Source organism: Chlamydotis macqueenii, chromosome 3 (assembly GCF_036417535.1).
Source record: "Chlamydotis macqueenii isolate bChlMac1 chromosome 3, bChlMac1.mat, whole genome shotgun sequence".
NCBI lineage: Eukaryota > Metazoa > Chordata > Aves > Otidiformes > Otididae > Chlamydotis > Chlamydotis macqueenii.
The window spans coordinates 31751082-31777389 of NC_141558.1; the positions used below are offsets into that span (position 1 = coordinate 31751082).

The following is a 26308-nucleotide window of genomic DNA, read 5'->3' on the forward strand; positions in this document are numbered from 1 at the left end:
ATCTAACTCATGACAGCTCCATGTGACAAGTATCCAGTGTTAACTACATTGAGTAAGTATCAACAAATTGCATGCCATATCTGGTAGAAGAATAAGCAAGGTTAATATTCTTAACTTCTACAAAGTATGTCTTCCATCTATCCAACCAGGACTGGAGAAGTTTGAGTTTAGCTCATCAGAACCATTCTAGCTAGACAGAAATAACTAATACAAGACTAGTGAAGATGACCTAATCGCTTTTACACAAGCAGCCGCATTTGTTTGCAAATAACTCAACACTTCTGACTTGCTGTTCTTTCTGGAAGAAAAACTCTACAGTATGATCACAAACTGCTAAGCAAGAATAAGATTCATTACAAAAAATGAGAACAGTGAAGACCATACCTTCGATTTAATTCTTAATAAATGTTGCTCCACTTCTTCAATATCTTCAGTGTTCTCTAAACGTTCATAAGCCGCACTGGTAGTTCCCTTAATCAAGTTTAGAGGCAAAGCTGACATACCATAAGCCTAAAATAAAAAGGAAACATGCATACTGAACTTTTCTGCCACACAGTTTCACCTGATAAGGCTGCTTTATTTTGTAGCTATAAGGAATCACTGGGTTTTTTTCCCACCCCCCTTCTACAGACTCTTACTATAGCCATCAATTCTTTTCCTTTTTTAAGCAAAGTGTAACAAACAAGCTATGCAGATTCCAGCATCCCACACTGTTCCAACAATACTTAAGCATCTCACGATCACTGAGACAGCAGCATGTGTTAAGACTTCATACAAGCATAGTCTACTGAAGATTTATCAAGGTAGTTCTTGGTTTTTTTTGTCAAATCATTTAGCTTCTCAAAACCTTAACTTTCACACTTTATATCATAATCAAAACATTGTGTAGTACAGGAATTTCTCAATATTGAGCCTAAATAGTTTGAGGCAAACTATACACCATTTCTTTGTAGCCAGCAGTCTTCAACTTACTTTTAAAATGAAATCATGTTTAAAGCACCTGATTTCCTAAAAAAAGAATTGCAGTAAAAAGACACCGAAGCCTAGGTGAACACCTAAACTCAGTTAACAAGAATATCTATATCCAGAAGTTTTGTTCCATTTACTTCTCATTATAAATCCTATACCATCCAAAGTGTTCTACATTAACACTATGCCTAGATTTTTCCAATGCAAAGTCTATAAGCTTTCCACTAACAAACGAACAAACATTTGAGGCAAGGTAAACAAGAAAATAACACTATTTCCTCCCTGCTACCCTATGCATCTTACAGGTCCAAGCCAGGGTCAGAAGTTTCTCTATGCAGTTTAGAAACAGTCAGGCTTTTTATTTGTTTTACTGTGGGTGGGAGGCTGTTGGTGATGGGTTGTTCTTGTTGCAGAGCTCAAGAAGGTTTTTCTTCTCTTAATCACAATTAAAACATGCAGTTTTACTGGAATGCTTGGTACCTGAACATTCAGTAGCTTCAGAAATGAGCAGTTTTCTAGATTTTTCACAGGAATACCAGTTCCTGCTTCAAGCACAGTTTCACATTTTATACTGAGAACAGATTTAACAGAAATGCTAGTGTGTTTTAAGTGTCATCACACATGCTGTCAGATTACATGAGCTTTCTGTACACAAAGCTTGATTTGACCTGCTTAAGAACCTACTTAGACATACTAAGTCTCATTTATCCTACTCAAAGCAACACATTATCCATTTTTTCAGTACATTTTTCAACATGCCATATACTCTGCCACCAACTTCCATTTCTAAGCCCCTTCACCAAAGTGGTATTATTTACTACTATGGTAGCTCAAAATCACATTATTTTAATTTATAACCATTTCAGTTATAATGTCTGACACTGAGCCCACAAACTTCAGTTTCACTCTGCAAGCAACAACATTCCATGATTTAATGAAATATTCCTTGACGTATTAGGCTACGAAAGCATGAAATAGAAGTTTAGTAGTCTGACAGCCTTGTTCACTTACTGTGGAATTAGGTTTCTTATGTTCAGAGTGACAACTACAAGTAAGTTGCTGGAATAGTGTCAGTTAAGTTCAACAGGCAGACACCATGTGTCTATCAACAGGCTTCAAATCCAAGGAAAGAGTAGTACCTATTAAATCACTTTAAAACATTTAAGTAAGGGTAGGAGAAAAGTATTTTCCTTCAAATAGTTCTTGAAGTATATATTGGCAAAGAACACATTCAGCTAGATCTTTGACAACTTGCACTACATAACTTCTTTTGTGTAGCTATAAAGTATTAGAATTGGTTTTACCATCGACTCCTATAGAATAAGGAAGGCTATTAGCGATCTGCTCGGCATTTCAGGATTTCACAGCTAAGGCAGCCTCATTTGTTACCCAAAATACAGCTAAAAAGTATTTGTAGCACTGTTTACAGGCTGTTCCAAGTAAAGTTAAACTTCTTTGGCTACAAAAGGTAAGTGACAATTTCAGTCCTTAACTTAAAGCTTTTTGCTATAAAAGCTATACAAGAGAGACATCCCTATAGTGATGGCAACGAAACATCATGCTTTCCAACACATTCTAGAAGTTTTAGTTTGAACACAGGTATACAACAACAGAAAGGCCTACCTACAAGGTTAAGTATTTCACAAAAGGAAAAGAATCTAACTTAGGCCAGACTTACAATTCTGTCTATAAGTCTCTCAGTTCTCCCTTTACAGTATCTCCTTCGAGAGCATTCAGTTGCTTTGCTATCTACAGCAGCTAAAAAGTAGTCTCCTCCAATCCTCCCCTTCTCTAGGCTGAAGAATGAACTCCAACATTTCATTATGGGTTGTATTCTCTAACTCCCTAATCACTTTCACAAGCCTTCACTGGAGCCTCTACAGTTTTCCAGTTCCTCAAACTGGAGGACCAAACTAGGCACAGGTGTGGTTTGGAAGTGCCAAGCACAGTGGAATAATCACATCCCTTCATCTATTGGCTATGCTCTTGCTGACACAAGCCCAGGACACTGTCTGCCTTTCTGCTGCAGAGCACATGGCTGGCTCATGCTCAGCTTACTGTTCACTAGGACTCCCAGGTTCTTTTCGGCAGTCGCCCCTCAGCCAGTTAGACCTCAGCATGAACTGTTGCTTGGAATTAATCTGTTCCATGAGAAGGCCTTAATATCTGCTAAACCTGACGGCATTCTTCTTGAAATCTTCCCACCTGTCAATGTCTCTACAGTGGCTCTTCATTCTGTTGAATCTACTTTTCCTAGTTCAGTAGTATATAGTCATCAAGTTTGAGAATTATAAACTCCATCATCCAGATAATTTATGAAGACTTAATAGTATGAGGCCCATATTGACCCTGAAGAGCTCACTCAAGTCTGGCTCCTAGTAGCATAACTCCAGAGTTTCGGTGAGAATATAAACACCATTCAATTTCATAACTAGTATGTAGGCTGCAGTGTAACCAAGATCCCTCTGTGGAACTCAAACATTTCCAGCTAGAGCCAAAAACACTCAATATGTAGAAAAATATAACAAGACTGTTGTGACAATAGGCCTACACAGTTTTAAAAATCTAACATTAGAAACAATTAGATTTCACCATTAAGCACAGGCCTCCACCTTTTCTTCAAACAGCTACCATCAACCAACAGATCTTAAGAGTTTACTCAACAGAAACAGTTAAGGAATAAAATTCAGAGTTCTGAATCTTCTAAATCTAAGTTTCTACACAGCAAACTGGAACTTAAAGTGATGCATCATTTTGCAGATACAAATTACATGCTTGCACGTCAAACTCGCCCAAGTGATAAAGGCAGAAGGAACTTATTCCTTCCTTAAATACAACAACTTCTAATAGTGAGATGATTACACAAGTAAGCCTCCCATCATCACTGTGGGAAAAAGCCACATTGGTCCTTCATGGCATGAATATACAAAATAAAGGACAGAAAGATGAGTCGTCTCATGTGATGTGTCACAAGTCTGAACAGAAGCTGTATTAGCCAAGTTTCAGGGCTGCATTTCCCTTCAGGCAGATTTACAAGTTCAAATCTGCCCTATACAAAATTTTAACACTTGCACTAACCCAGGGGATTAAGTTGTTCATGGGCTATTATTTTGGGCATCTGCAACTCAACAAGCAAGGGATCTATCAAAGATAGCACAGCAAAACCAAAGCAATACACTAAAGCCGAGACAGGGCTTAATCCTGAAACCAACTTGGTTCAAAGACCAGAATATGAAGGAAAAAAAAATCAGAAAAGCCTTCAAAGTATTTAAGACAAGTTATTTTATATACATGAATTTTGATAAAACACAAAATTAAGTCTTGACATATTTATACCACTGAAACAACAGTTTCCAGAACCCATTTTCAGACAAACTTTGCTTAGAAGTGTTACATCGGATAAGAAGCACTACCCTGAAGAGTAAAAACAGTCATCCAAATATAACAGGCAACTACAGCATACGTGTTTTTTTTCCACACAGGTTCTTCAAAAAATCAACTGAACCCAGTACTAAACACTAGCTGTTCAGGCTGCAATCTGATAATATATGCTGCAGGGTTCGGTCTTCAAAGTCTCAGGCTGTTGTGTCTGCTGTTACTGAATGCCTGATCAGGTTCACTGAAACCCCATTTTACAGCAGGAAAAAAATAAATTTAAGTTTATACTTAAAACAACTTTTTTTTTTAGAGATGTTTCCCTTCTCTTTAACCCCTAGAAGTGATCCATTTAAGAGATGACACTATCAGTTAGCTTAAGGGCTGGAAACCCAAACCCTGAGAGCTCACTACCTAGTAAGCACAAGTTAGAGGCATCATCTGTGATCAGATGTCTCCCTTTGAGTGTCTGCCCACAGGCAATACAGATAATATCTCTGGATGAATGAAGTTCATATTTATACTTCATAGATTTCTTGAAGTAGGTGGCCTTCTACTCTAAAGGTAGAAAAAAAAAAAGCAAAAAGAACTCAAGCAAAGAAACAGAAAACCCAGCTAATCTATCCTATAAAAACAGTCTAAACAAAGCTCTTAAGACTTCTTATTTGTTACTCACAGAAGTGGTAGCTAGGCCTGAGAAAGGAATTTGCAAAGAAATCTGTCATCAATAAAGCAGGAGCCTGTAACTCACATAAAAGCAAGAATTAGCTCAGTACAGTTTATGCAGTATCAGTAGACACTGAAGAACACTGAGAAGCATACTATTTTGTCCCAGTATGCCATTGAACCCAAATATACTCTGTGCTCCAGACGAGCACTAAAAATACCTCAGTAGAGATCACATGAGCATTGCTTCCAGTTTGCTTAATCTTGAATTCTCCTATATTCCTTTCATTCCCATCCTGTCTGCAGCCCACCCAGCTATTCTCCTGTCACTGCACAGTTAAGATTTAGAAGGGGGAGTTGCTGTTCTGATCCTTGAGTCTCTTGCAGACTCAGCATCTTGCAACACTTTAGACTTGTTGAACTCATTATGTTTTACAGAAGTTGAAGCAAGCAACTACGTCACAGATAAACCCTTGAGTATTAAACAAATCCAGAAGGGTTTTCCCACTGCAAACCATAACCACTTTTTAGTTCCACTAAAAAGAATGTATTAAGGTGGAATGTATAAACAACCAGATTAGCCATAAACACACAGATCAGTCATGAGGAGCACAGGAAAAAACCTACATTGAAATTAATATAGCAAATGCCTTTAGAGAAGAGTTAAACAAGTTAAAGCTAACTTTTAACACCTACAGCAAAAAGCCTGAAACCATCATCCATCATAGTTTAACTAGAAGTTGATTATGTTTCGTTTTCTACATCTGCGATATTCAGCTAATAAAGGATTATCTAACAATTAACTTGCGGCCCAAACACAATAATCTCTCCTTGTTAGAGATAAAACAGAATAGTTAAGTTCTCTCTGACCAGTTTGGTAGATCACCAGCCCTGTAATTCAAGGTAGTTTACAGATTTTTTTTTTTTCTAATTAAAGATATTTAAGAATTAAAACTTGTGATTTCAAGAAATTATCAAAAAGTACTTGTGTAGCAGAACAGAGAGTCCCCATTCCATTTATTTTTAGAGGTCCATATATCAAGCAGATGTGGCTTTTAAGTACTATCACTGAGATGTTTTAAAAGCTGTATATATAAGCTTGTTCAAAAAGTGTAGAAATTAATACTAACAAACATTTATTGCATAGCACTGCCCTCTAGTGAAGTCACACGAAACAAGAGAACTATCATATCACTGATATTAAAAAGTTAACTCCAACTCAGTTGTAACACTGAACACAACTATTTTGTCTTGTTGCTGCCTTCTGCATTGCTCCATCAAGCTTAGAAGAATACTAACAACCAAATCATTAACCTCCTTTCAAATTGCAACTCTAGAATTTTAAAGTACAAGACTATCATTGATCCAGCAGTTTAATACCTACAGTTCAAGAGTGCAGTAGGAATCAGGCTGTTAAAACAAAGAACACTCAAATTGGTTGCTACTTTGGTTATTTACCATTTCATGGAAAAGTGAACATAATCAAATAACTACATTTCTTTTATATTTAAGGATTGACATTGAAGTGATTAAGAGGTAATGACGATAAATGCTACTAATTCCTGGATTTCTCAATAACTGTTTGATGTCTACTTAAAAGAAAAATCAGTAGTAAACAAGTGCTGTTTCAAGTTAGACAGATTATAGAAGATTTTAAGCTTTATAGCTGTTAATAAAAATAAGTCAACTGTAAGAAGCCAGTCATACTCTGGACAAAAATTAGGTGTGAAAAGGTCATTAAATTTGTCAGTACACAAACTGAGCTTTAACAGCTTTTTGAGGATGAAGGAAAAAGGATCATTTCGCAATTTAGGAAATTAAATAATGCTTATTAAATGTTTTGGAAAAATTACAGAGTCAATTATAATCACCCTTCAAGGACATGCTAAATGAGACGCACAAGATCACTCAAAAATTCATCTGCCTATCATTGTGTGATTAATACATTATTTTGCCTTGAATTCAAATAGCAATCTGGAGCTGACAACAACTATTGTATTAACACCTAAGGCAATGTGAAAACAATTTCATTGCAAAACACATTAATGAAAGAATAGATGTGAACTACATCATCTGTGAAACTGTTTCAAACAAAGCACTGCAGTCCTAATTTATCATTTTCTTTTTATATTACATGTATATAGACATAGAAAGTTGTCAGTATAATTCCAAGTCACTGATTTGCAGAGCTCCCCCAAGGATCACTTGTTTACATTTCTTACAGAACAACTGCAAATATTAAGTGCTGTACTTCAGTATTATGCACTACATAATGCCATGTCCTGATTTTGGCAGGGATGGAGTTAGTTTTCTTCTCAGTAGCTGGTGTGTTTTGGATTTCGTGTGTGAAGAATGTTGATAAACACACTGATGATATGAGTTGTTGCTAATGGAGACCAAGGCCACCGTCCTGCTTTCCAAGTCTTGCTAATGTGCAGATGTGGGAAGCTGGGTGAAAGACAGACAGAATAATTGACCCAAACTGGCCAAAGAGAGTATTTCATACCATAAACATCATGCTCAGTATATAAGTGGGGGCTGGCCAGTGTGAGTATCTGCCTTCCTGGCATCCATCTTTCTCCCTCATTTTGCTGGCATCGTTAACCTCTACCTTGCTGGCTTAAGTTAGTAATTTCTATGTTAGTACCCTCCTAGACACTCACAGACAAGAGGCTCTCAAGTTTAATATGTATACCAATCTCTCTTGAAATTCGTAACTAGTACTTTATAGAAAGTGAGGAACTCAGGAATTTTTCATACCAATTAAGTTCTATTTCTTTAGCATCTCAGCTTTACCAGTGTATTTCATGCTATGCCATTCAAAAGCTGGGGAGAAGCTCACAAGCCAACAGCTAAATCCTGCTTATTCTGCTTTTTTCTTCAGACTATGAGGAAATGTCTTCTCTGTACGTATCACTAGGTCAAAATTAGTGAACTGATTTTTGTGTTTGAAGTACAGAAAAAAGAAAACCAGCAAGCTAATACAAGGACAACCACATTGAACTGTAGTGTTACCTACTTTTCCATCATACTCAGTAACTCAAGTCCTCAGTTGTCAGCAACTCTGGTCCAGCACAATGTTTCAATTCACCCCTCTCCCTCCAAAACCATACCAAATGTTATAATATTGTGTCATCTGTTAAGAAGCCTGTTCTTTGTTGCATGAATAGCTCACCACGTACTTCAGAGTAATACATCAGATCAACCTAGGCCTTTAAAGGCCTAGAACATGAACACTGATGGTAGTCCTTAAAAAAGGAGATTTTAACTAGATTAGTCATTGGAGTAAATTTCTTAATTCCATAATTTAAAGTGCAGCCATTTACAAGCTCAAGAATACTATTCACCTGCATCCTTCCTCCTATGAAAGCAGAAGAATATACTTTCATGGAGAAAGCCTAGGAGCACACCTATGCAAAAGTGAGCTTTTGATCTGAGTATCTACTCAAATTCAAGGCTGCCTGCTGCCAGTGCCAAAGTCTGTTTTCCCCAACTTCTCACAGTATTCTCTATTACCACAATGCAGAAGTGCAATTTCATAAGAGCTATAATCTAATTCTTCATACTGAAGGCCACACAAAGCAGTATTGTTAATATACATTTCACTAATTGTAGAATGGATAAACTGTACTCCAAGCAACTTAAACAGAATCACTTGATTCATCTGTTCCACAGTACTCTATCACAAATAACATTAAGTTAAATCAGTCAACACCTGTCAGTGCAGGCACAGCATTCCCATTCACTTTCAGTATTTTGGTTTGAAGTAACAGGCACTCAATGTAAAACCATTCTTAATTAGGTAAGAAAGTATTTGCTAACATATCACTTACTACAATACAATTTCTATTAGATGTTCCTTTAGAGCAACAAGGTGAACATGAGTATTTGGAAGACCAGATATACCTGATCTTAGCTTCCCTTTAACAATACAATTGCAATACTGGCAAGGGAACAGACTGAGGATATTCAGAAGTCAGGTGAATACAGAAGAAAATTCTGTTGCACCTGTACTACAAATACTCAACTCTTAACTAGTATAAAACAAAGACCTGAGATGACCTCTGTTCAGAGACAATGGAACTCCAATACCACACACTGTGTCGCTATCTATTCTCTCTACCCTTTTTCCCATCTCCTAAGCATTTGTGGAAGATTTTTCAGCAGGTATCTTTGTTCTTGTGTTCACCCTAACATAAAAGTACTTTCTTTTCCCGCTTTTAAAAAAGGTCTACCACTAATTATCAGAACAGTGGTTTGATGACTAAGCACAAAAGCTTCTCACCTTTAGAAACTGGGACAATTTCTTCAGCATGCAGGAGGTTCACTGGAAAATACAGGAGCCTAACTACTTACTTGTCAGGTGTCTGAAGTGGGAGGTAAGCATTACAAACAATGCCTCAGACTTGCCTGTGCACTAATGCCTTCTTATCTAGAAGTGAGGGGTTTTTTTAATACAAGACTAACACAGAAAAAAACCTCACAGTGCAAAGAAGTGGGAAGCTACCAAGAGAAATAACAGTTACTCCTTCCAGAATCATGCTTCTCCTCCTCCCAAGTGGAGAAAGTACAGTAATCTAAACCAGTAAAGACTGAGGGGCTGTACTCTGAGCCAACCTCTCCCAGAGGCTTAGGGAAGTATGTCAGCCCAGGAACTTTTCACAGTACTGAAGTAGCTTCTGCATTACATTTTACCACTGGCAAAAGATAACCCTTAAAGTAAAGTGGAATGCAGGCACACAGCATCCACATGCTGTTGACATCACACTCGCAATTCATTCTTCAGACCACAAGAGCAGCACTCCTCATGCTGTCACACTGCTAACAGGTGGAAAGTGCTTACACATGGAAGTCTGACCAGCACTAGCAGTGGGCAAAGTACTATGAAAGCACCACAGCAGAAAAAAAAAAATCTATTCCTACTCCAACATTGAGTACATAGACCTAGAAGCAGTTTTCACTGTCTGTGACACATTTGTACCTCAGTTCACCCATGTATCAAAGCCAGCTCACTGTTTCAGCATAGGATTCCATGACTGCCTGCAAACAATGACAAAAAACCCTTTCATATCAGAGGTAGCCAACCACCACCTCGTGTGTGTGCTCATCCCTAAAGCTTCTGTGCAATAGCACTTCCATTTCTCCCATCCTGCCTTAACACATGCTGTAAACCAGAAGGGATAGTTTCAGAAGGATCAAATACAGCAATTAATTACAAAGCAAATAGTAATTCCAGGCTCCAGGCATTTCCACAGACAGCTCAGTCGAAGTTTTCAAAGCAACACATGAGCCTAAAAATCTTAGTAATTAAGGTATTTAGAGAAGACTATTTTAGTTCTCATGCTTGATGTTTCACCTCATTTACCATCCAGTATTTCTACAAGTCATAAACACACTAAGACTAACGCAACAGCATTGAGGACAGAGGTATTGTCTTCATCTCAGAAACTACACAGACAAAACAGCACACTGAAGTTACTGAACTTTAAATGGAAGCAATATTTCCAGGTTCAGCTAGTTTTGACAACAGAAGTATAATGTAATACTCAGCTGAATGGTGCCTACAACCAACCTGTGCTTGAAATTAACAGTAAAATAACATCAGAAGTAGGAAATATTAGCAATAAATTAAAAAATCCTGTAAGTGTTACTTTTAAAATATTGTTTACATATCAGTCAACAATAAATTTGTGCAAAGTAAAACAAGCCTGCATTTTAGATGCTTATAGATGTTTACTAACAGTTATAGAATCATAGAATGGTTAGGGTTGGAAGGGACCTTCAAAGGTCATCTAGTCCAACCCCCCTGCAAGGAGCAGGGACATCCCCCAATAGATCAGGTTGCTCAGAGCCTCATCCAGCCTGGCCTTGAACGTTTCCAGGGATGGGGCCTCCACCACCTTTCTGGGCAACCTGTTCCAGTGTTCTATAACCCGCATCGTAAAAAACTTCTTCCTAATTTCTAATCTAAATCTACCCCCCTCTATTTTAAAACCATTACCTCTCGTCCTATCGCAACAGGCCCTACTAAACAGCCTATCCCCTACTTTCTTGTAGGCCCCCTTGAGGTACTGGAAGACTGCTCTCAGGTCTCCCCGGAGCCTCCTCTTCTCCAGGCTGAACAGCCCCAACTCTCTCAGCCTGTCCTCATAAGAGAGGTGCTCCAGCCCTCTGATCATCTTCGTGGCTCTCCTCTGGACCTTCTCCAACTGGTCCATGTCCTTCTTGTGCTGGGGGCTCCAGAACTGGATGCAGTACTCCAGGTGGGGTCTCACCAGGGCAGAGTAGAGGGTGAGAATCACCTCCCTCGACCTGCTGGCCACGCTTCTCTTGATGCAGCCCAGGATGCGGTTGGCCTTCTGGGCCGCAAGGGCGCATTGCCTGCTCATGTTAAGCTTCTCATCCACCAGCACTCCCAAGTCCTTCTCCTCAGGGCTGCTCTCAATCCATTCCCCGCCCAGCCTGTATTTGTGCCTGGGATTGCCATGACCCAGGTGCAGGACCTTGCACTTGGCCTGGTTGAACTTCATGAGGTTGGCACGGGCCCACCTCTCCAGCCTGTCAAGGTCCCTCTGGATGGCATCCCTCCCTTCCAGCGTGTCGACGGCACCACACAGCTTGGTGTCGTCGGTGAACTTGCTGAGGGTGCACTCTACCCCACTGTCCATGTCGCCGACAAAGATGTTGAACAGGGCCGGGCCCAGCACGGACCCCTGAGGGACGCCACTCGTGACCGGTCTCCACATGGACATTGAGCCGTTGACCACCACTCTGAGTGCGGCCATCCAGCCAACTCCTTATCCACCGAGTGGTCCGTCCATCAAACCCATGTCTCTCTAGTTTAGAGAGAAGGATGTCATGCAGGACAGTGTCAAAAGCTTTGCACAAGTCCAGGTAGATGATGTCAGTTGCTCGTCCCTTGTCCACCGATGCCATCACCCTGTCATAGAAGGCCACCAAATTGGTCAGGCATGATCTGCCCTTGGTGAAGCCATGTTGGCTGTCACCAACCACCTCCTTGCTCTCCATGTGCCTTAGCATGGTTTCCAGGAGAATCTGCTCCATGACCTTGCCAGGCACAGAGGTGAGGCTGACCGGCCTGTAGTTACCTGGGTCTTCCTTATTCCCCTTTTGAAAAACTGGGGTTATGTTCCCTCTCTTCCAGTCATCGGGGACCTCACCAGACCGCCACGACTTCTCAAATACAATGGCCAGTGGCTTGGCAACTTCATCCGCCAGTTCCCTCAGGACCCGCGGATGGATCTCATCAGGACCCATGGACTTGTGCACCTTCAGGTTCCTCAGATGATCCCAAACCTGCTCTTCGAGTACAATGGGCAGTTCTTCATTCTCGCAGTCCCTGCTTGCACCTTCTACAGCTTGGGCGGTGGGACAGGAACTCTTGTCGGTGAAGACTGAGGCAAAAAAGTCATTGAGAACCTCAGCCTTCTCTATGTCCTGGGTAACCAGGACACCAGTTCCCTTCTGGGGGGGGCCTACATTTTCCCTGGACTTTCTTTTGTCCCCTATGTACCTATAAAAGCTCTTCCTGTTACATTTTATATCCCTGGCCAGATTTGCTCAGTCGCCAAGGCAACAGCTTCAGAGTCGGCACGATTCGCAGCGGTGCGGCACAGCGCAGCGCAGCCAGGGGATTCCCGAGGCAGGGAAGCTCAGGGGGGAGCGGAGCGAGGCGCCAGGAGCCCGCAACTCATGCGAGAGCGGCTGACGAGACGTGGGCGGAGCCAGGGGGTACCAGCGGGAGATTTAAACGCGGTGCAACCAGATCCGGTTCTCAGTTATAGAAACCATACCTGGTTAGCTGTTTGGAAAAAAACAGAGGCTATTCTTCCAGCTAATAAGTTTGTTCTTAAATGTTAGTATCATGGAAGTTAAAAACCACTGATAGGCTTTGCAATAATCTAATTAAACAAAAGATCAATCTTTCCTTCTATAATTAAGGGAAAAAAATTTAAAAGCTGACATATTACAGGCTAAGTGAAGGTCTGGATCTTTTTTGACCAGCACATGATCCATATGTCAGCAACACAGCCTGAATGATTTAGTGACACATATGGGGCAGGTGCACCTCAGAGCCTAAAGGCTCATGTGCCTGGAAAACTCTAGAAAGTTCTAGCAAGCCCACATAGTGGTTACTGGCATCTCCAGCCAATGAGAACCAACACGACCATATAACCACAGATCAGATTCAACTTAGGGCATAAGTGGAGTCCACCAGGAGATCTCTTTGAGCCAGTTTTCCTCAGAGCAGTGGGTCTGTACTTGGACACTGTCCCCTTGGATCAGGACATCATCCAAGGATACTCCCTAGGGCTGAGTGTCCTTCACCTTTTAGGTCAGTGGTTGCTCATTTTGAGTCATCATTCTCAGCTTAGATTTGGTTACTTATCATGTAGTAACATATCCCAACCAACATCCTGAGCCTGTAATTAAGTTGTGTCCACCAAAGTGTTTGCAATATAACATTCCTGTTCAATTTCACTATTACATTTTGATACCATTAAAAGTGGGCTTCTGGAATACATTGTTTCCTGTATTACACTCCCATGACATCATGTCAGTCAGAAAACGCCTAAAGTAGTAGCACTTATGATTTGGGTCAAGTTAAAGCACTTAGTCAGTGGGTCTGAAAGCAATTCAGCTCACCTGAGATACCTACTAGCTGATCCACCAAACTGCTCTCCTACCTACTGCACAGAGCCTGATTACCACAGAGCTGTCAGTGTTTTAACATTCACATCTAAGAACCTGCACTGAATTGCCCTCAATCCTGCTGTAAGTTACACCAACTGAACAATCGCATGAACTATTGTTACAGAGCCACCTAGGTTTCACCAGCAAAGCTATGTGGGAACAACTTTATGTTAAAGCCAGGCTGCAATGGAAGAGAAACTTATTTTAGCAAGGGCACGAACTTAAAGATTAAATTTGATCAAGCAGCATTGACTTCTGAGAAGTTTTAAAGCTGGTGTCTTAAGCTTTAAAGCTTTACCATCATTGATAAATTCTACCTTGATAACAAGTTAACACATGTAGCATTACAAACAAGCTGATTGTTCAGTGACTGAAGAAAGAGAAAGATTGGAAAAGCAAGCGACCATATGAACATCAAATGATGACTAAAGCTATTAAGTTATATGGTTCCTTTCCTTTGCACATTGAAGTCAAGCAATTGAACTAACATAGCCTTAATCATATGATTTGTAATCACAGAATGACCATTTCCGTATCCTTCTAAGCTACGGAAAGAACTGCAATAGTTTAATTGCACGCCTAGGACTAAGAATATTCCTTAACATTTTAGGAGACAAGCCTCTACAGAGTTTCAAACTCCTGAAATGTTCTCTACACTGCAATGCCTGTGCATTGCCAGATGATCCTTGAGGTCCCTTCCAACCTGGCATTCTCTGATCTATTTGCTTTTAACTTTTTAGCTATTTTTTATTTAAGGCACACACAGAACATGCTGCAGATTCCTCATACCTGAAACTGAATCTGGCATGCATAGATGTTTACCCTTACTCAAAGTCTAGAGATACAGAACTGTGAAGCAATGCTCTGTTAAAGAAGTTTCTCATTTACTGAGTCAAGAACCGCCTTTTACAAGAAGATACAGTTATAAAGTATTTTGCATATTTATTTACAAATCAAATTATTCTGCTAGACTTCTCATTGTAAAACACTGTAGAAATAAAGACATAGATGTAGAAGAGTTGTAGTAAAGGTTGTAGTCAGTATTATAGACTGAACAGACCAAGTCTAGGTTATGCCGTAGTTCAATGAATATGAAAAGTAACATTTAGGTCTCCACTGCTGGACAAAGAGAGACAGAGGCTTAAAAGCAGGCAGAGCCAGTAAACATGTTACAAGCCCCAGGGAACAGTATGACTTCCCTCTGCAGAAACACATTGAAATTAAGCCTAATCTGTGTTCAAGTACTGAAAAAGTGGTTCTTAATCTTGCAGTAAAATAGTTATTCCTCTCATTCCAAGAACTTAGTAGTAGCGTTTCAAGCCATGAAAAAACAGGGCTAGAGGACACTGTTGACACTATTTAGCATGATAACAATTCTCTGTACAGATACAGTCTGTCATTACATTCATGGTACTTGCAGTTAAGAGCTGAAATATTTACATAACAACTTACTGTATAAGTGATAGCTGCCAACATTCCAATCACAGTCAAGGAACTAATGGAAAATGAGAGAGCAGTCAAGCCATCTGCAAAAACAAAAAAAAGAAAAGCCTGTTGAAAATCCCTACAGGAGAGGTATAACAACATGTCTTCCTGAAGATATTTAAGTTAATTAGATTGAAGGAAAAAACCTGATACATAGTTACTAGCCATAACAACTCCAAAAAAGTCACCTAGCATAGCTTTTTGTCAGCAGTAGATCCTCCTCCAATACCGCAAGAAGCAGGACAGCCATCTTGCCTTTGCTACAAGTTCAGAGATGTTGCATTCAGTCAAATGGTTGACTAGCCACTAATGAACTTGCTCCCTTTAGCTGTCTAATGCATCTTCATGACTTATTTCTGGCCTCCACATGGTGCTGTGGTAGTTTTCCTTAGTTTACACATGCATTCCTGATACTTCATCTTTGTTTTCTTTGTTATCACCCGATTCTCATAAGGTACTACCCAGAGAATTAGGCAAGCATGGATTCTTCAGACAACCAAGCAAGCCAGACTGTAGGCCTCAGCTGCACTCAGACCACATACATCCAGATGTACAAACTGGAAAAGAGTCAAAGGAATAAGGCTATAGTAACTCCTTAGTATCACTCTAGAAATAAGGGATAGTAGAAAAGCATTACGAAACTCATTCACAAAGGCATCAAACTCTGAACCCTCCTGCATAATTTTTCACAACAGCCCTGTCACTAATCTCACCATGCAGGACACAACATAGAAAGATTTTTTGTTTAAGTAGTAGCATGGAAACTTATAGTAGCTATTATAGAAATAATAACCGAGCTACTGAAGTGTTCTTGCCCATGTCCTTCCCTCCCCTTAAGTTAACTCAAGAATTTAGAGCACAGTAACTTTTATTCCTGCTCACATACAATTACTAGCTAGTTCCCATTCATCAGTTGATTTCCATTCTTTCCCCAAATAGCATCAAGTACAAACTTAAAAACCCTGTTACTTATCCTCTATGAGGAGCTGCATCTGTCTTGTGACCGAATCTACAGGTCTCCTTCCAAAAATACAAAAAACTAGTAGAATAACACAACCTAATCCAACTTCACAGCTCAAATCTTTCCTTTGCTATTTTTGCTAGATAATACCAAACAACTTGCCTAAAGCTAAGAGCAAAATGTTCTTAAGTCTTAAATACTACAGCTATGTTAGAAGTGAAAAAAAAAAACCCACCAAAAAAAACCAACCCAGCACTATTCCCCCTTTAGTACTTAAAAAAGTTTTACCTGTGTTCTGAAATTTTGGGAAAAACCCCACACATAAGTGACTCCTATTTCTAATGTATCACAGTGTATTTAAGCACCATATTTGATGATCTTCCTGTATATGTATCTGAAAACAACATTTAATATCCATTTAAGAAGTCTGAACTATGTTAAATGGAACATTAAGAAACTAACTGGCTGAAAAACTGATAATTGTATACGAGAAGTATATTATTAGTCTCTGCCTCAGTGGATGAGTTGGAGTTCCTTTTATAATATCACTACAAGCTTAATGGCTGCAGAACAAATACCCAAAACTAAGATATTTGCATTTCTTGCGTTAACTGCAGAAAGACAAAGGAAAAGGATAAGTTAACATAGAAACAGGACAACAGGTACAAGTAAAGACAACAGGCAATCATTTTCTCCTCATTTCTCCACCAACTGGAACACAAAAGAACCTTTTGCAATAATAGTGACCAGGGACTTGCTGGCTGCAGAGTAGCTCTACAAAAACCCTGGGGCATCTTGGCAGACAGTAAGGCAAACATAAGCCAGCAGTGTGCCCTGGCAGCACAGAAGTCCAACAGCATCCTGGAGCATCCTGGCCTGTATCAACAGGCTACTATTAAGGGAAGGGACCATATAGGCAATACTGCAACCAGTTTTGAGGCCCTCAGTCCAGGCAAGATTGGTAAGTTTGAGCAAGTTAGGAGAGCTAAGTTGGTCAGAGGTTGGAGCACATACTGTGCAGAAAAGTTGAGGAAGCCAGGCTTCTTCAGCCTGGCACAGAAACAGCTTTGGAAAGACCCAATATAGCCTGCCTGTGTATCAGAGGTGGAGCCCAGGCTCTTCAGTGGTGCACAGTAGTTGAGTGTGAGACAATAGGTGACCATGTGTATACCCACACTGGATTAAACAAGAATTTTTCATCTTTAGATGAACATCTCCATCCTTAGGGGTTTTTCAAGAGCTAGTTGATGAAGCCCTGAGCAACCTGGTCTGACCTTACAGCTTCCTTCATGCAGGAGATGAGACTAGATGACCTGAGGTCTCTTCAGTCTGAACTATCCTATGAAATTAAAAGTCACAAAAGAAGACTGGTAGAATTAGAAATCAAAACCAGATTTCCACATCCCAATCCAGCATATTAATAATTAACCCTTCCTGGAAATAAACATTAGCTATACTATACTTTCAGAGCAAGGACATGTGCAGAGCTGAATATTTGACAGCCATATCCAGGTAGTCTAGAAAAATTAGCTTGCATGTCAGCTCAACCACTGTCACTGTCTGTATAAACTGTTTAAGAATCATTTTCCTCTATGTTGACAGTTAGAATCTTTGTGAAGCAAGAGAACCACAAACAACAAGACAGTTAAAAATTATGAAAAAGCTACGGACTTGGCCTCCCTATTTCCTATGCTTGCAAGTACAACTTAGAGCACAGCACATATTACAGTGAAAGACTCTGCAAGGATGTCAAGGGCAACAAGAAGGACTTCAAGTACATAAGTGGCAAGAGGAAGACAAGGCAAAATGTGAGCCTGCTGTTGAGTGGGGCAGGGGCCCTGGTGACACAGGACATGGAAAAGTCTGAGGTACAGAATGTGTTCTTCACCTCAGCCTTTACTAGCAAAATCAGACTTGAGGAAACCCAAGCCTGAGAGATCGGGGGAAAAGCTGGAAGCAAGATGTACTCTTGGTGGAAGAAGATCAGGTCAGAGAATACTTAAGAAAATGGGACATACAAAGGCGTTGAAAGGATATATTAAGTGCTGACAGAGCTGGCAAGTGTCATTGCAAGGAACCTTCAGTCAGTACAAAACTCCTAGAATAATGCAGGACAATCTGACAAAGGCTTGTAGCATTACATTCTAAACCATTCAGACAGAAGTCAATGCTCTGATACATAGCAAGAATGGGGCACAAATATTAGTAGTTATGCATTTGGATTATTTTTTGTTAAATAACTTCTAGTTACCATTTTTCTGGGTACATTAGAAAGTGACATCAAGTCTGGCTTAGCTCCTCTATAAAACACTTTCTTCACACCTTTGCTCTGAAAACATACCCTGGCTAAATACATGAGCTGCATAAGCTAAAGTTTACACACAACTTCATGGAGTTTGGCCTTCACAATAGTTCTTTACAGCCCCAGAAAAAAAAAAGTGTAACAAATGCAAACAAAAGAAATTTATAAAAGGTCAATACTAGGAGAACAAAGGGGAAAAAATCATAATACTCATAGGATTTTCTTGTCTATATAGACAAAGCCACTTACAAAATAGTCTTATTCTTACAGTGAACAGCAGGACCACATTTAATTAGGAAAGTGCTCAAAAACTGTCAATACAAGATACACGCTCACCATGCTGAAGTTCAGTGACTGTTGTCTATCCAAGTAACATTTAAAAGCTGTGTTAGGTGGAGACATCATGGAATAAAGTACCTTCCCCTCCTCACCATTAAAATCATAGGGCACAACATCGGAATCCTTGCTGTCAAATGAAGACTGTACTGAAAGCAGATACTGCCAGTGTCTCTTAGTACAGTTCTGATTTGTTTTGTCTGAACAGAAAGAACAATCTTACTGCAAAGATTTAGTGTAGGTGAGCAGTCAGCATCAAGTTAGAAAACCGTCACCAAGAAAGTTAATTTTCTTGTTCAATGATGAGTATGCCAAAATAAGTTGCTAGCAAGTTATGCAAAGCTCAGAACAAATCTCAAACTTACGACTACTTCCAAATTCTTCAAACAGGAGCTTCACTTTCTCCCACTCTGTGGAATTCTTCTTGTTGGGAATATCCAAAGGAACAAAAGCACTGTAACAAAGAAAAAAGTCATCTCATCCTAATTAGTCAAATATCAAGAGAACTCTACTTCCAAGTGAAGATAGAAACTCATTTACTCCTGATAAAAAAAATTGTATCATGTTAGGTTTAAAAATTTTGAAGGTAATGTTTAATTTTATTCACATTCCCCTCAAATGCTGTATTTAGATCAGCAGGGTACCTGTGCAAGGGCATGCAGAGTCAGGTCTGAAGTCAATGAACAAGGGATTTTTCTATTAATCAGTGCTAAGAGAGGTAAGGCTCTACACTTAAGCATCATTAAAAGATACATTAATCCAATTTATATCATAGTTTGTCTCAACTGATGCTTAGTCTTTTTGTTCCTCTGCACATGAGTATTCTTAGAAATCTACACTTCCAGAAGCTAGAACAAAACAATTAATGATTTCCACATCAAGCACTAATTAAAGTTTAGAGGGACATGTTTATCTTCCATTATTACAACTATAATAACAATGCATCTGCTGCATTCCATTCCTTGTTCTGTAGCTGGACCAGAGAACTGAATTGCAGAGAAGTTAAATATTTTTGATCTTCCAATAATTAAGTATGAGTAGAGAGTGCTCAAAAGAATGTAATGGTAGAACAGTCCCCTAGCTGAAAGCTTCCTGCTGTCAGTCTCCTCATCTGAAGTCCAATAATAAAAGTAACTCTTCAGCATCTCCACAGACAAAACAGCTAGTTTCCTAACAGCTGGAAAAACAGTACCTCCACACCAATCTGGAACCATGGCTTCCAGACATAAACAAATGCCTACAAGTCACAAGGAAGACAGATCTGGAAGGAAACTTTCTAGGTTAAGCATGCAAGAAGCAAAACCAAAATCCATGAAGAATGCTGACAAGTATCTTTTGAACTTCTGCAAGAATTAGTATATAATTAGATCCTTGCCTCAAGTCCAAATAAACAGAAGAGTAACAAATACGCATCTTCCAGGAGCATGCCTCAAACTTCAAGTACAGAACATATAATCATAAAACGGTTTGGGTTGGAAGGGACCTTTAAAGGTCATTTAGTCCAACCCCCCTGCAAGAACAAAGGACCATCTCCAACTAGATCAGGTTGCTCAGAGCTCTGTCCAACCTGGCCTTGAACGTTTCCAGGGATGGGGCATCCACCACCTCTCTGGGCAACCTGTACCACTGTTCCACCACCTGCATTGCAAAAAACTACTTCCTAATGTCTAATCTGAATGTCTAATGTCTAATCTCCCTCTATTTTGAAACCACTACTCCTCATCCTATCACAACAGGCCCTACTGAAGAGTTTCTCTCCATCTTTCCTGTAGGCCCACTTTAGGTACCAGAAGACCACTGTAAGGTCTCCCTGGAGCCTCCTCTTCTCCTGTCAGCCTGTCCTCATAGGAGAGGTGCTCCAGCCTTCTTATCTTCATGGCCCTGCTCTTGGGCCCTCTCCAACAGGTGCACATCCTTCTTATGTTGAGGGCTCTAGAGCTGGACACAGTACTCCAGGGGGGGTGTCAGGAGAGTGGAGTAGAAGAGAATTGCCTCCCTCAACCTGCTGGTCACGCTTCTTTTGATGTGGCTCAGGATGCTGTTGGCTTGCAGGACTGCAAGTGTGCAATGCTGGCTCATGTTGAGCTTCTCATCCATCACTACCCCAAGTCCTTCTCCTCAATCTTGCTCTCAATTCATTCTCTGCTCAGCAGATTGGGATTGCCCTGACCCATGTGTAGGACTTAGCACTTGGACTTGTTGATAGTCATGAGGTTCTCATGGGCCCACCCTTCAAGCCTGTCAAGGTCCCTCTAGATGGCATCCCTCCCCTCCAGGGTGTTCACCACACTACATAGCTTGGTGTCATCAGCAAACTTGCCGAGGGTGCACTCTATCCCACTGTCCATGTCACAAAGATGTTGAACAGGGCCAGTCCCAATACCAAACCCTGAGGAACACCAGTCATCACTGGTCTCCACCTGGACATTGAGCCATTGACCACAACTCTTTAAGCACAGCCATCCAGCCAATTCTTTACTCACCAAGTTGTCTGTCCCTCAAATCCATGTCTCTAGTTTAGAGATGAGGATGTCATGCAGGACACTTAAACACTTTGCACAAGTCCAGGTTTATGACATCAGTTGGTCATCCCTTATCCACCAATGCTGTAACTTCATCATAGAAAGCCATATTTTTCAAAGGTTACTGCTAAATAACTGTATGCACTTACAATCATCACATCAAAATCAAACTGGTACTCTGCAAACAAAGTTATAACTCCTAAAATTTAAGTTAAAATCTTAACCTAAAAATGTTTCATTTTTAACTTCTTGCCTGTGCAAGAAGTAGAATAAGGCTAGTGTTAACTGAAGTTGATGCATGCTTGCTGATTTCACATTTTGTTCTTCTATTTGCCTTTAGTAGTAATTCTTTCCATAAAATAGCATCCAGAAAAAAAAATCATGATAGATATTAAAATTGAAGTTAAGCAAAATTTCTGCTTCAAAGAGATAGCAACAGAAATAACTAGTGGTTTTGTTGCTAAAAAGTTAAAACATGAGACTCTAGGATACTAGCTCATCTGTGAAATTAGCTCAAGTCCTTTTATTTTAGCATCAGTATGAATTTGCTATCTGTGGACCACATGCAGGGAACAAATGAGATGGAAGAACATCTTCGGATATTTATAACTTGCTTGCCTTTTTTTACTCCCTCCAAAAGCAACAGGTTGGGTTTATTTTCTTGAGACTACCTACAACCAACATGTCAAAAGACACTAATCAGAGCAGAAGCCACAGAAACCTTTATACACACTCTTCAATATGCAGTGACATCTTAACTGAAGGAGATGGACACTGATTCTTTCTGCTCCTGTTCAGGTTCCATGCACCAAGGGCCTCAAAGGAATGCAAGAGCTGCAAATTCACTTTAGTCCCAAGCAAGCAGGCAATTTATTTCCTCTCCTGAACAGGGTCCCTCAACTAGTAGCAAACTATCCAGAAGGCCATCCAGCCCACTTAGACTTTTGGCCTCTGGCTTAACAGGCCACAGGAAGAATGAGACAGAGTTAGCATGCCTAGCCATCTACAGACCCAGTCCACAATCTCAAAGGATCTCCAAAACACAGTCCATCCACTGTACCAGCACAGTGCACAGCAGTTTAAGCCTATTCTTCATGCATTCTAAGCAAAAACAAGTTCAACAGAAGTCTTGACTATCTTGCTATCAAAAGAATGAGAAGTTTCCATGCTAACTAACTCCATTCACCTGGCATTGTGATGCAATAGAGATCAGTCCACTGATAGCAAGTGGATAGAGTAGAAGTGTCAGTGCAGGGTTTCAGACATGCAGCTGAGAACTAAGTTAATGCAAACAGAGTAGCTCAGCTGTGATGTGATGTTTTACACTTGGAGATCTGGATACAAATGAAATAATTAACCATAGTAAATTTTAAGAATAGAAGAAAACTGTTATGCTATTTAAAACACATCCTGGGAATACTATGATTGAGATCTAGATCAATACCTAAGCTGCAGAACAAGCAAAGTAAATGCAAGACAAGCAGGTTAAAACTATTAACTTTTGGTAGGACTAATAATGCACAGGTGTAGATAGGTCAAGTTTGATCCTTAAATCAAAGGAGAGCCATTAACTGTCATCCTTAGGAAAATAATTTCTAATGCACTAGACTTAAACTCATTTCTTTAAAGTGAGTCCTGTGGTAATGTAATATGCATAATTATTTATAGGCTAATTAGACATATATTAATAGCTTTTAAAAAGAAAATTCTAGGAAATTTAAGGTAACAAGTTTAATTCCAAATACTGATAGTCAGGGTAACATTCCTTTTAGAGGCAATCATTCATTACCCTCAAAAGCAAATATTTTAGTTCAAACCAAAACACTGTATAAGGGTGCCTGAATGTAGATTGTATTATCTCAAGCCCCTTGGCTCCAGCACAAGACACTTAGAGTAAACAAACTATATTCAAGGAAAGTAGATAATTTTTAAGAAGGGAAAAGCATTACAAGTAAATATTAGTTCTGAGTATCCCAATATAAATTTTTCCTATACTTTGCTTTTAATGCATCAAGTTATTTGTGTGGAGAGCATTTAAGTGCTATTACAGACATACACACAAGCCACAGCAAGAGGCTTTGTAGCAGACAACTGGAGTAAGAGGTATAAACACCACTCTTGCTAACAATTTAGACAATGCAATCCTGCTTATTGAGCTGTGTTATCATGTTTCCCAAAGTAGTCACATAAGAGCTCTAACAGACCAAGGGAAACATCCAGGTGAGAATAAGATATTCTTAAACTTCAAGCTTAATCCAGTTTCTATGGTTTCTTCAAGGACTGCTGACCAAGAAAGAGGTAGGGACTTCTTATGCAGACCTAGCTTTAAAGGAATCAAGCTACTTATTGATCTGTTTGATTATACAGATTACTTAATCAATCAGAAGAGTTTTTCTTGATATGAGACACTAGTCATGTAAGCATAACAAGATAGTCTATTTGCTAGGCACTTAACAGGGAGTATTCCAACCTCTCTTGCTCTTGTAACCTGTGCACATGAGAATTCTGGTTCAGTAAAGCTAGCCTCCTAAAATGAAACCCAGTACATGAAATTCCAGTCTGTTTTAATGTTGGTCTGATCCTGCCCACCTGTGAGAAAGTCTCCTGCTACTGCCAGGTATATGCAGTACTGCAAGACTGGTCTTCACTACCACATTCAATTGAACCCCTTAAGTAGAAACTTCAGCATCTACACTTCTCTTGCCTATCACACTGGAACTTCTGAGGCTGCTTTTTGTGCTTGCTGTGCAGACAGCTGACTAACTCTAAGACAGATAACTTCTCCATAACAAGAATGTACACAAACACTGAGACACTCTCCACTTTATATATAAACACAACATGAAGTACATTAGAACCAAAGGTCACATATTTCTTCAGCACAGTCACCTCACTTGCTTCCTGAACTAATTTGTTCAGTTTAGTAGTTTCCCTTAAACAGGACAGACAATAATCACATTTTATGCAGCAGCATCTTAGGCAGCAAAGGTGCTTTTCCATTCCAAGGGCATTAGAATGATGCTACTGTGTAATCATTACCATCTTAAAAGCAAGCAAGTGACCTCATACGTACAATAGCAGAAAAATTGTTGAAGTTAGAACCCAGAAATACTAACATCCCTACCAGTATCTAAAGGAGTCCTTCTTCCCTGCAGCAGATAACTTCTGCTGTTCAGATCAGTGAGTTTCAAGTCTGTAACTACAGAAAAGCACTGTTCAGTTAGTAACTTCATCCCAAGCCAAGTACTACAGCTGTCTAGTCTGAAAGTCAATCTGTCACATGGCCCACTGTCAAAGAAGATCATGGAAACCACTAATTTAGAAGTTGTGAAGGTTTTAAAGAACAAGCCGAAGAGCACAGAGGACAATTAACAAGTCAAGAACCAAATTCCATCTTACTGAAAGAGAGGAACAAACATGCTCACAGCTACTGGGGATTCAGCTGACATCTACTACAGATACTGGAAAAGTTAGCTAAACTGGATATACTATACAGTACATATATATGCCTATTGATGTGAGCCAACAGTCAGAGAAACAGCTTTTGTCAGAAGCTTTAGTAATATTTCTAGACCATGATTAAGCCAACTCAAACTCCTTCAGTCATAATAGCAAATAAGTTACTTATACCTGAAAGGATAATAGACTTAGAAGTATACCTTAACCGTTTATCAGAACTAAAACATTATTCCAGTAAGGTGGTACACAATTAGAAGAATTAATTTCACTCTAGTTTCTACTTCACACTCCAATACTTTGACACAGATCATTTCAGTATATATTTGATAAATTTTACAAGCTTTACTGCTGAAGTCAAAACACTAAAAAGGCTTATGACACAGCATACATTAGAAACATTCGATGTTGGTGTGCATGTCATGCTAAATGGTGATCTTGAATTGTGTTTGTAACACTGCTTGGAGTTTCAGAGTAACAGCACTTGCTGCAAGCAACTTACCCACTTCAGTAATGTCTGCAAACAAATGCCAGCAAAACCTTTATCATACAAGGCACAACTACATGAAGTAGAACCTCACACTACACTTAGACTTTCACAGAATACTTCAATTTAGGGAAGTACTAAGTACATAACACCTACCCACACCCCTAAAAATATTTTGGGATGTCCACGAAAGCATTTGATAGAGAAAGAAAACAGGAAGAGCACAAATATTTTACTCCCTGTTGTACACCAAGTTATCAATACAGTTGCAAATGTCACAGCCATCCTGTCCTTGATGGACATTCACCCTGCACAAACAGGCAGAACTTGGAAGTACAAGTACCTCTACAATTAAGAAAAACTGTTTTAGCTTTCAGTTAAACCTCTTACTTATCAAGTACATAATTCTCAGGATATTTAAGCTCTATTAGAGATTAAGCTAGATGTTAATTATACAGACTGAGTACACCATAATCTACCTTTTTAATCTTGCACAAAACAAAGTTCTGTTTGGGGTTATACCCTGTTAACATTCAGTACAAATACTTACCCAATTAAGAGAAGAACTGCACAAATTGTGATGAATCCCAGAGTATATTTGAGTGCAGTTTTAACCTGCTGTGTATTAAAGAGAAAGTTAACATATTAACATAAAATAAGCCCAAAAGTATTGTCCCACAAGTTATGGCAAGGCATACTTAGCATACCAGGTGTTCTAGAAAAGGACTTCCACAGAAAATATCAGTAGTTCTAGGTCCAAGTCACAAGTACACATTCTTGAAGAGTCTCATAGCTTGAGAATAATGAACAATGACATTGAATTATACATCCATCATAAACTATGCACTTGAGCAGCTGTGGCCAGAAGCCAGGGTACATTTATTCAGTGCAAATACACTAAAGCAAAATTCTTATTACTAATGCTTCATGTTATGGTTATGATTACAAGTCTTTTTTTCTCATGGCAAAGTTACAAGTGAATAGAAGGGAAAACCATCACAATCAATTATTTAGATTCTTTAAGAAAAGTATTT

At 39.5% G+C, this 26308-nt stretch overlaps 1 protein-coding gene across 1 annotated transcript in view; it reads right to left on the reverse strand.

The window, feature by feature from the left end:
- LMBRD1 (LMBR1 domain containing 1) overlaps positions 1–26308 on the reverse strand; it is a 75531-nt gene that overhangs the window by 32320 nt on the left and 16903 nt on the right. The window contains exons 5-8 of the mRNA XM_086745513.1: positions 25825–25892; positions 19175–19263; positions 15178–15251; positions 385–510 (exon numbers count right to left, since the gene is read on the reverse strand). Coding sequence (XP_086601639.1) covers positions 385–510; positions 15178–15251; positions 19175–19263; positions 25825–25892 — 357 coding nt within the window. The remainder of the gene's footprint in view (positions 1–384; positions 511–15177; positions 15252–19174; positions 19264–25824; positions 25893–26308) is intronic.